The sequence below is a fragment of the Macadamia integrifolia genome, chromosome 13 (assembly GCF_013358625.1).
Source record: "Macadamia integrifolia cultivar HAES 741 chromosome 13, SCU_Mint_v3, whole genome shotgun sequence".
NCBI classification, from domain to species: Eukaryota; Viridiplantae; Streptophyta; class Magnoliopsida; order Proteales; family Proteaceae; genus Macadamia; species Macadamia integrifolia.
Genome location: NC_056569.1, coordinates 5,060,243 through 5,071,755, shown reverse-complemented (window position 1 = coordinate 5,071,755; position 11,513 = coordinate 5,060,243). Strand labels below are relative to the sequence as shown.

At 42.0% G+C, this 11,513-nt stretch overlaps 2 protein-coding genes across 2 annotated transcripts in view; one reads left to right on the top strand and one right to left on the bottom strand.

Moving 5' to 3' along the window:
* Nucleotides 1-2,123: 2,123 nt before the first annotated feature.
* Nucleotides 2,124-6,211, bottom strand: LOC122059849 (calponin homology domain-containing protein DDB_G0272472-like). The gene is made up of 3 exons (XM_042622893.1): nucleotides 5,815-6,211; nucleotides 2,938-3,377; nucleotides 2,124-2,867 (listed from the first exon to the last, which is right to left on the bottom strand). Exons 1-3 carry the CDS (start codon nucleotides 6,209-6,211, stop codon nucleotides 2,307-2,309), a joined length of 1,398 nt encoding a protein of 465 aa, XP_042478827.1. The 3' UTR covers nucleotides 2,124-2,306.
* Nucleotides 6,212-8,296: 2,085 nt separating this feature from the next.
* The window catches only part of LOC122059651 (primase homolog protein-like), a gene marked incomplete at its 5' end in the record, with an annotated part of 24,489 nt that continues 21,272 nt past the window's right edge, over nucleotides 8,297-11,513 (top strand). The window contains 2 exon segments of the mRNA XM_042622579.1: nucleotides 8,297-8,573; nucleotides 8,655-8,791. Coding sequence (XP_042478513.1) covers nucleotides 8,297-8,573; nucleotides 8,655-8,791 — 414 coding nt within the window.

The window sequence follows — 11,513 nt, the reverse complement described above, 5'->3', positions numbered from 1 at the left end:
TGTGAATGTTGAATTTATAGAGTCCTCAACATTGGTAATCTCCTTGGCAAAGACTTGAGGCATAAGCTCCAACTTTTCAAGAACAATGTCTTCAATGTCGATTTCTGCCACATGAGTCTTAGTGATGGGATCATCATTGTCTAACCCCTCTTTGACAGTAGAAATTGTTGGAATTTCTTCCACACTAACCTCAACTTCTGACTTTGGATCGTTGATGGGAGGTGTCTTCTCATGTTGCTCCTTTGCATATTGTTGCACAAGAACGGCCATATGGTCTATTACTTCTTTCATGCTCTTGTCACCAGTGGGTAGTTTTTGGAAATCTGAAGAAGACTTTAAAGGGGACTCGGGTGGAGGGAAGTACATTCTTCGTTCATGTTTGGATAGGCACATGCCCGCCAACTCGTACTTCATTTCTTCCCAAGTAATGGGAGATCTACCATGATCTTTTAGATCCCTTTCTTTGGTTCTCCACCACTCGCGGGCTGACCCAACTAGCTTAGTATGCGCTAGGTTCATCTTGTGCGACTCAGATAATTCAAACCGGTCAAAGTAGTTATCTAAAGTAACCAACCAATCAAAAAATACCTGGGAATCATGCTTGTCGCTGAACTCCTTTAATTCAAGCTTGACCTTCTGTGATTCATCAGCACGTCGACGGGGTGCTTCAAGATCACCATTGAAATAAGATCTTACATGTTCCTCAAAGGTAGGTGGTGCTGTAGGGGTTCTTTGTTGTGCCCTTTCAGCACTTCTCCTATGTTGACGATGCACAGCAGATTGTAGTTGATACCTGTCCTCCCTTTCGAATGGTACATTGCTACCTTGTATTGGAGTAGTACTTTGATTCTCAAGTGATTGCAACCTCGCACTTATGATCTTCTGTCCAGTAGAGAGCTGTTGAAGCATCTCAATGACTTTTGCCATTGGATCAGGTGGAGGCGGCGGCCACTGTGACTCATTCTCTGCCATGCTCTGATACCAATTGATGTAATACTGAAATTGAGGAAGCTCAAAACAGTACCAGGGTAGGATCTTTTCTCAGAGAATAGGGAATTCTAGATATGGAGAATAGGATATTGCTAAAACTTGTTTGAAAGATGAAAAAAAAAAGATGGAACAATAAACAATAATATAACACCCGGGCTTCACACCGCAAGGTGGATCGACTGGATCAAACACCAACCTACCTTGATCAAACACAAGAGATTTCTTGATCAAACACAAGAGATTCTTGATCAAACACAAGAAGAGAGTTGCATAAGCAAACTTTGATTTCAAATTCTGAGTTGTCTTTGAATGCTTACAATTGATCCCTATTTATAGGACCAACTCAACAAAACATTACATACCCAACTTCCAACTAACAATAGTAGAAAGTCTTCACTTATTAAAGTTGGGGTAGGAAAGTCTTCACCTTCCAACTACTAAAGTTGGAAAAGTCTTCACCTACCAACTACCAAAAGTAGAAAAATCCTCACCTCTTAAAGTTACAATGGAAAAGTCATCCCCCAACTACCAAAGGTGGAAAAGTCTTCATCCCCCACCTACCAAAGGTGGAAAAATCTTCATCCCCCACCTACCAAAGGTGGAAAAGTCTTCACTCACCAACTACCAAAGGTGGAAAAATCATCACCTCTTAAAGTTGGTATGGGAAAGTCTTCACCCCACCATTACTTACAAAAGTGAGTTGATTCCTCTCCCCTTTTCTAGAAAAGTAAAAAGGTAAAAGTAAAAGTAAAAGTACATTCTAAACACTTATTGACCCCATGACTGGTTCAACTAATGAACCAAACCACTACTAGACCAAAACATGTAAACCATAGTAACTAATCCCGTATGCATACCTATTACCATGGTTTAGACTCATTAAACTATTAAAGTGGCCTATTACACTAAAAAAACCTTGGACTAAAGGCCCAACATGCATACAACCCAACCATAGGCTTATTCCTAAGAAAACAAGTCCATTTTGGTGATAAATCTGCATCACAGGGTCTGACTATCGAAAGGTCGGCCTTCGGCCAAGTCTCGGGGCCATACGCCTAAGACGGTCAACTAGGGTTTCGGCTCTTTGCACCTATGTACGAATTAAAGACAATTACTAAGAGGGACAGAAGAGACGAAAAAGGAATTATGCATTCATAAAGCCCGAAGGCAAGGATTACAAAACAGGCCCGAAGGCCGTAGTTACATTGAAAGCCTGAAGGCTAATTACATAAGGCCTAAAGCCCGAACTACAAGAAGCCCGAAGGCTGATTACATAACAAAAGGGGGGCGGCGGTCTGCTGAGGCCCGAGGTGACCTCAAGGGGCATCCGTCGGGTTCGCGGCCTCGTCTTCGGCTGGGAGAGTCTCCTGATCCGAACCTCCATGGCCGGGAGTCGGGGGGACTTCTTGATGTGGCTGGACCTTGCCTTCCTCGCTGCAGCCTCCGCCATCGGCATCGGCAACCTCGGTGGCTGATGGAGCCGCCTCCACGTCGTTGTCCTCGAAGATGAGGCCACTGTCATCGAAGGAGACCCCGGGGTAGCGCTCGCGGACCCAATCTCGGACCTCGGTAGCGCCCATTGTGTACCCCGGGGCGATGGCGCGCTTGATCTCCTCCCTGAAGTCCTCGGAGGACCGATACTTCTCGACCCCTCGGGCCTCGGCTTCCTGAATTCGGGCCTTCACCTGCGACTTCAGCTCCGAGAGCTTCCGATCGCACTCTCGGTGCTCGAAGACTAGCTCTTTCTCCAAGTGCTCCACCTTCTCGAGGAGGAGGGTGCGCTCGTTGTCCAGGGAGACCCTCTCCCTCTCGGCGACCTCAAGGTCTCGGCACATAGCCTCGGCTCGAGCCGCCAGCTGACCCATCTGATTCTGAGCCTGCACGAAACACCAAAGGTCAGAATGCAAAAAAAAAAAAGTAAAAGAAGGTATGGGGACCGAAGCTTACCCCCGCCATGAAGATGCATGCGGACGTGATCATTGTCGCCGTCCCTTGCTTCTGGGCCTCGGTGGCATCTCGGGGAAGACTCCCCTTCATCACCAACTCTCTAGCGACCCGTCCGACGGCCAACGTGTCGTCCTCCTTCACTGACCATTGGGGGACGAACCCCACCTCGGCCCTCGTCGTTGCAACCCTCGGGCCTCGGGAGACAGCAGCAGGGGAGGGGTCTTGAGCAGGCCCGTCTCGGCCCAGAGCTGCGAGGGCCTGGACAGCCTTGGCACTCGGCCCTTCGACTCTGGGCCTTTTCTTCGGGGTCTCGGAGGACGGTCCCTTCTTCTCCTTCCGCTTCGGCCTCGGCTGTTGTTGAGCATCATGTGCCTTGGCCTCCTTGATCTGTGCCTGCCTCGCCGCGGCGGCGGCCTTAGCCTCGGCCCTAGTGACTTGCACTGCAAGAAGAAGCAAGGGAATTAGCATAAAGAACCGACACTCGAAGGAAGCAGACGGGGGCTAGCCTAACTCACCCGGGCTAAGCCCGAACTTGAAGAGTATGGCGTCGGACTTGAGGCAGTCGGCCTCGACTGGAGAACAGCCTTCTTGCCGCCTCGCCATTGCCAACGACTCCGCGTCTGCCCCGAATAGGGCAAGGGCGGAGTTCACATCCCTAAGGTCCGAGATATCCCAGACCGTGCCGAAGGGCACCCCCTCGATCGACTTCACAAAGAAAAATTTTTCCTTCCATCCGTGGATGGAAGTCGGGTAACCCTTCAATAGCCAAAGGTCCTTTCGGGGGCAAAAATAATACCAACCCGTAAGTCCCTTGCAGGCCTGAAGAAGGAAACAATTGATGAAGAGGGGAAGGGAAAGGGGCCTCTTGTGCCGTACGAAGAAGATGACGAAGCTTAACGCTTGTCGCCACCCGTTCGGCGTTAGCTGGGTCGGGCATACCCCATAGTGCCGAAACACTTTGGTAAAGAAGGGGTGGAGGGGCAGCCGAAGACCGGCCTTGAAGGCCTCCTTGTACAAGCACAGCTCCTCGGAGTTCCGATAGCTGGCTCGGTCGCATGGTCTGGGGAGACGGAGCTCGAAAGCGTCCGAAACACCGAAGGAGGCCCTCAGCTCCTCCAATTCTGGTTCGTCCATCGTAGAGACGATGTTGAGGGCCTCCACTTCTAGGGGCTCCTGGGTCTGGGCTCGGGAATCGAGCACCCTCTCCCTAAACCCCTCGCCGTTGGAGCCACCCCTGGACCCCGACGGTGAGGCCGCGGACGATGAGTCGCGGGAGGAGGGAGAGTCGGTGGAATTCGAGGACATCCCTCGGACTTCCCCTGGACTCCTATGCCTACGTTTCGGCCTCGACCTCTCGCGGGACAATGGGCTGTAGCTCGACGAGGAAGACATCACTTACTTGTGAGTGTTGCTAAACTAAGGGAAGTAAGATGAAGGCGAAGGTTCAAAGGGACACCAAGGCCGAAGGTGAGCTCTCCGAAGGGAAAAGAAAAGTGCCCCACAAATGGCCCCCCACACTATATAGATGGGGGGAAAGGCGGTACGACTTCCCGAGCATTAATGACACCGCCACGTCAGGATACGAAGCCTCGAGGTTTGCGCCCGAGCGGACCTAACAGAAGGCCTCCCCCTCGGTTGGGAAGCCGAACGGACCTGACCGAGGGTCCCCCCTTCGGTTGGGAGTTCGGCCAAAGCCGAACGGACCTGACCGAGGGTCGTCGCCTCAGCAAGGGGCTCGGTGTAAGGCCGACCCGAATCGACCGAAGGTCTTTCCCTCGGTCGACCCCAAGCCTCGGTCGCTAGTAATGCCAAGGCCGAAGGACAAGTCAACCAAAAAAAAAAAAAAGAGGAAAGAAGAAGAAGAAGAAGAAGATGTTGGTTACTCCCACAGGAAGAAGCTCCTAGTGGGAGTAAGGGGGCTCCTGATATAGCCAAATTGACCTCTCAGTAGGGCAATGACACATGTCGCCTCTGAGACACGTGTCCTCCGCCAGACGAAGGTTCCAAGAAATCACTCACGCTCAAGCACGCTCAATCACTCAGGCACGCTCACAAAAATCACGCGGGATAACGTCGTCTGCATGAGGGGAATATTCCCCCACAAGGACTACGGTCGTAGGGGAGAAGGACGGGGGAAAAGACAAGAAGGAAACCCTAGTCCGAAGAAGGATATAAGGAGGCCGAGAGGAAGGAAGAAGGTAAGCTCTGATACCCTCACCATTACTCCTTTATTGAACTGTGCCGCCGACCCTGACTTGAGCGTCGGAGGACTAACCCCGGACAAAGTTCCGGGCCTCCGTCGTCTGTGTTGTGTAGGTTCAACTAGCGTGGTTTTTTGGCAGCAACAGTTCACATATGCAAAACCCTAAATCAAGTTAATACTTTGCAGCTAAAGTTCCCCCTTTTAACAGTGAAGTAGTTACTACCAATATTATACCAAAAATAACGAAACAGAGTCACAACAAGTACAACAAATATGCTCCATATGAAAAATACAACATATAAACTATCAACACACCCAACAAAAAATAAAAAACCCGAAATACAGTGACAACAAGTACAACAAATATGCACAATATGCTAAATACATCAGATAAACTGCTCAATCAACAATCTGCACAGTGCAATTAAGTGAACACAGCAAAATAAGTAGCAGAAAGTCAATCCAAAGATAAAATTCCCATTGAACATTCTCCACAATGCAAAACAGATAACACGGTGAACTAAATTCCCCCATGCCACTAGATGAAGATTAATTAATTATTCAGAAATACAAGGTATATCATTAAAGCGAAACGAGCTTGTTAGGGTTTAACAGTCATAAATTGATTACATACGAAACAAACATATAAATTTTTTGAAATAGAAAGAAACTACCTCGCACGTTTCCGTTCTCCTTTTTGCTCTCGGCCTTCAATTCCTGTGCTGATTCCTTCTCTTTAGAGTCAGCTTTCTTTTCCACTTCCTTCAAACGCTTCTCCGCCTTTTCAGCATCCTTCAACCTTTTCTCCTCAGCCTTCTTTTTCTCCTCTGCATCCTTCTCTTTCAAAGAAGAAAGAATGGCCGAAACCTTCTTCTCCACTGCTTCGTCCTTGAACAGATCCGATTTCCGACGAACGAAGTCGACAACTGTCTCCATTAGACCCAGAGGACCTTGTTTATCAAGGATCGGTTTCAGGACATCATCGTATTTACCTACAGAGGATTCTGAAGGGGAAGAGGTTGAAGCCTTTTGGGGTTCCTGATCTTCTTCAATGTCGGATATAATCGCCATGACCAAAAAGTATCAGAAGCTACGAAGAGTACTGGATTAGTGAAAACTTTCTGTGGTAGGGTTTTTGGGATATCCGGGAGAAGCAAGGAGAAGTGAACTACGGCGTCTGAAATGTGGAGACGGAGCCTTTAAATAGAAATCGAGGAGAGACTCTTCGAGAATCTAGAAAGCCCAGAATGAGAAGAAGTCGGAGTCTCGGAGAGCTGAGGTCGGTGATTCCAGTGGGTCGGGTTTTAGTCGGGTTAACCGACCCAATCATAATCCGATACAACTAGTACTTAACCCGAGCTTAAGGTTGTTGGTCTAACAGCCTAACCTTAATATCTAGAGCTCCAATTAAGCTCAAATTCCGGAATTGGATTCAACACCTCATACTTTGGTTTTGAGGCATTGATGTTTGGATAGACATATCTAATGGGTTTGGATGAGTCTAGTATCTTAATTAAGATAAAGGTGATACCTTCACATATATGATTTGGGAACAAGGTTTAAAATCTCAGTATCAATCAAGGCTTGTAATGATCTAGATCGCTATGGATCAAACCGTATAAGATGGAATTACCCCTTTTTTTTTTTTAATAAAAATATTTGTTTATTATCATTTTGATATTATGTCTTACCTGTGGATGATAAAGATCTGTCAAGGTTGATATCAGTCGATATGAACAATACCAACCAATTTGATCCGAGTTTTAAAACCATGTTTGGGATCACCCGCACATCTTAAGGGATCTTAAAATTAAGTGAAAAAAGCTTTATTTGCATAAGATAGTCTATTTGATCGTTCATTATAGCAACTTATTATCACTATAATATGAGTTGTGTAATTCTTCAGGGATTCTTATTATTTGATTTTATTATTCTATGAGTATATATATATTTTTTTTTTGTTTTGTATTTTTGTATTTTTTATTTCATTTTAATTGAAAACTAGTTGATTTGTTGCATTGACATTCCATGTATATCATTGTTGTCTCTACTGGGCAGATGTGATGTAATTTCATCATGTTTATAATGTATTCAGATCCTATTATTCAATCTCTAATTTTCCATATTTGTTATCTGATTTTAGCTATATATTTATGCTTTTTTGTCCTTGTATAGAATAATCTACAATTTCATTCATTTTTTATATATCAATTGTTAAAAAAAAAAAAAAAAAAAAAAAAAAAAGAAGAACCATATATTTATTAGTTTATTGGATTCTCATATCAAAATGTTGATTTTTTTTTCAGAGGTTTAAAATCATCATTATGATGTTTTTTATTTGTAATTATGGCATCACACCAATATTTTATTTTCCATTATTTCATCTTTAACAATGTTTTAGTAAATTAGGATATTTTTACACACGAATTTTGAAATATTTTTATTTTTCTTGATTGTGTTATTTGTTGTGATCTTTGACATTGGTCATGTTAGAACTTGCAATATGTTTTTTCATTCTAATATATTTTGTTAATTATTTATATATTATGCTAGATTTGACATGAATGGGTATTTTAGGAGTTTCTCTCTATATTTATTTTATTTTCAAGATTTTATGATGGAATCATGTAGATTTCATTTATATATTTTCTTGCATCTAATTCATGTTATGGTTAGTTTATTTTTCCTTTGTTATCATAATTATGAACATTGAAACAATGACATTCTTGTAAATATGTTGCTTTTCAATCATGCCCCCAAAAGAAAAAAAGGCAAAAAAAAAAAAAAAAAAGTGCATCACAAATCACGATGAGATGGATTGCTATATTTTTTATTTTTATTTTTCAGGTAAATTGATGGATTGCTTTAAAATGCTCATCATAGTAGGCGCTCCAATGACCCATGACCCTATTAATGGTTGAACCATTTTTTGGGTAAATGGTTGAATCGATTGACTCCGGCCGGGATTAAAACCAGGAATCGTTTCTCCCGAGAGAGATGAGAGAAGCTTTTGGGAGGAAATGCAGTGAGGCACAGTGAGCGAAACAACCCTAACAAACAACACCATCTGCTTACTGCTGTATCCGTTCTCTGTTATCTCAAACCAAAATTTCTTTCTGAGCCTTTACTTCTCCCTTGGCCGTGGTAGCTTGTTGAAGCTTGGTACTCAACAGAGCTTCATCAGAAATGCTGCTTCCAACACACCGGCCTCTTCGCACACTCCTCTACTCCAATATACTCATGGGCTCCAAGCACCTACTCAAATGCACACCTTGTGCAATACCTATATTGTCTTCCTCACACTCTCACCATTTCCACTCCTGTCGACTTCTCTTCACGTCTTGCCCACCAAAACCCATATCTGTTTCTCCCCATTTTCTTATGAAAAATTATGGGTTTTCCTATATACCTCACGCCAGGGTTCCTAGACCAGGTGGGTATTTTTCTTTGGATTTTCTGTTATCTGTTTTCTTTTGCTTTGATTTATAGTTTTTTTCTTCTCTGTTTATTATAGTTGAGGACGTGGGGCGTGTAGAAGAAGAGACGGTGGATTCTGTTCAGTTGAAGACCTTGAAGGAGAAATTGAATAAGAAAGGGATTGACAGCACCACTTGTATACCCGGGCGATTCATTCACATTATTTGTCCAGAGGTACTTATTTTCAGTTTTTATTTTTTCTTTTTTCTCTGGGCTTCTTTTATTTGTATTTATTAAATGTCTTGGTTTATTGTTCACTTTTCCAGATAGAATCTGTTTTGTAGTTCAAACTTGAAAGCTTCTTTATCCATTAGCTATGGTTGTTCTTATTTTGTGTAATTTCTTGATACTGATACGTATGGTCGACGCTTACCGTGCTCTCTCTCTCTCTCTCTCTCTCTCTCTCTCTATATATATATATATATATATATATTAAGTGCTTTATTCGCCCAGAGGAAATATACAAAGTGTATAGAGTATAATTGGTATTACAAAATTGTTACCGAGCTATGCATCGAAACAGAAAACTTAGCGTTAGATGGGAAAATGAAAAGCATATGATCCCGCTCTACCAATCACAATTCCTTATTTGTCTGTGGAGTCTGGAGGCATGTTTTCCTTGTCTAAGAATAATTCATTTGCATTCAGACTTTTTTGATTTTACTGAAAAAATGAGGCTCAATACATAATCAGCCTTCTCGTTTTCCCATCCATAATTGCAAGAGATTCTTCTTGCTTTTTAATGACCCTGACTATTCCATGCTCTCAAAACTTCTAAACCACAGCAAAAATTGAATTAATGAGACATCTCAGTGGCATGAGCCCCAACTGTCTCTGTACTCTGACAATGACACGTAATAAACAAAACTCATGGGCGTGAAGTGGATAGGGATATGCTGTATGTACAAATTTTTTTTTTTTCTCACAATACATGCATACTGTCTTATGCTTTCCACGACTAACTGTATGATTGATTTTAAGTATTTTACGGCAGGCCAAAAGGGAGTGGACCTTTTCAAACACTTGCATCTCAAAAACATTGGCTACGAAAGGAGACCGTTTTGAGTGAAGAAGTTCTAAGAGTTGCTTGACTAGATATTTTTTCACTCTCTAATTATCACCGTCCATGCTTATCCCCAACTATATCATTGTCATCATCATTTATAGCAGGTGGTGGAATGATGTATTAAACATAATATGAAATCCATAGTTGTCATGGCGTCTAGGTCACCTAAGGCATTGGAGGGGTTCTAGAGTCTAGCCACGAGGCAACTATATCATTGTCATCATCGTTCTATTGTTGTTGTAATGTGATCCTCGTGTACTCTAGGCTCTAGCCATTATTTCTTGCAATAGATTTTTTCTGTAACCAATAAACAATTGATTGGGTTATTTTGAAGTTTATTTAAGATTTTAAGCTCTCTAGTAACCTCTGAAAGTTTACTTAAAGATTATTCAAATTGACTTGAGTGATCGAGTTTCGACCTAAAAAAATGAGATTGTTGAGAATTTTAATTCCCTGTTTTCACATTACTCTGCAGACTGCAGTGTATCATTTTTTGAATATATTGACTTGTTTTGGTTCCATTTTTTCAGTCTCTTTCTAAAAATTCTTTTAGTTTAAGTCATCTTCAATATAAAAAAAAAATAAAAATTCCAATGCACTATGGAGTTCATTGCACATTTTTTCGTAACCTTTTCACTTTTCAGTCTGAGCTGTATAATCAGTGGAACCGTTCTGCCCATCACTTAATAAAAAAAAAAAAATCAATGAGATAATTTGAACCATCTAATAAGTAGATTTCTTCTTCTAAGTTTTATAATTTATCTGCCTGTCTGAAGGAATTCCATAAGCTAAAAAAGGTTGGGGTTAAGGTTATCTAATGGAGCTATTACAATATGATTCTATTTGAGTACAAACTGTTTTTAGCTTCTTTTCAGTTTGGGCTTTTCAAGGTGGCACTTCTGTCCAGGACCTTTTGACAGAAAATTAGCTTGATCAGATGATTGAAACCAATGGTAACTAAGGCCTGTTTCCCCAATTCTTATTCTAAGGTCCAGATTTTTTCCTGGTTGTTCAGTAAAGATTCAATAGAATAGGTTTTCAAAGGCTAATTTATATCATATCAAATTGATGCAGTTCAGATTTTTCAACTGGGCCTCCGAAGACTTTATTTTGGACCTTGGATGCGTTTTATGGGCCTTGGATTTTTATTTTTGGTTTTATTGATATAATGGGCTTCTTTTAGGGTCTTTGTTCTGAATACAGGATCAAGTAAATGGATAAGATTGTGGGGGTTCCATGTGCTGTTAAGTAGTCAAGTATTTTATTTTTTATTGTTAGTCAATAGTTTATGTTGTTTGGAGCCTTCTATAGCAAATAATTGGTCAGTTTAAGTTAGTTTTTGTTTAGATAACTTGAAGGGATACTTTATAAAAAAGGGTTATAATAATACACGAATTTATGAATTTTTGGAATGGAATTTTCTGTTTGTGTGCTGTGATGCTGTGCATGTCTCTGACTATACATTAGTCTTGTTATTTGGTACTTAAATCAATCTCGAATCTGGTATTCTTAGATTTGGGAATTCCTTCAAGTAGGAATTTTCAGATCCTAAGGAACTGACGATCAAGCCTGTTGCTGATATTATCTTCTCCCATCCAATTTGAGCCTTCAACCATAATTTTGGTTAAATCTTGTCGCTTGATTCTTTCTTTATTAAAATTCTTTGGAAATCTAGTTTTATTCCTTACCTGCGATCCTTTCACATGCTGATTTCCTACTGGATCTCATTAGTTTGAGATCAGTATTGCTTAAAAATGTTCTAAATGTGTCAAATTGGTATACATGTCGGGTTCATGTGTACTGGTTCTGGTTCTGCCATGCCAAATACAC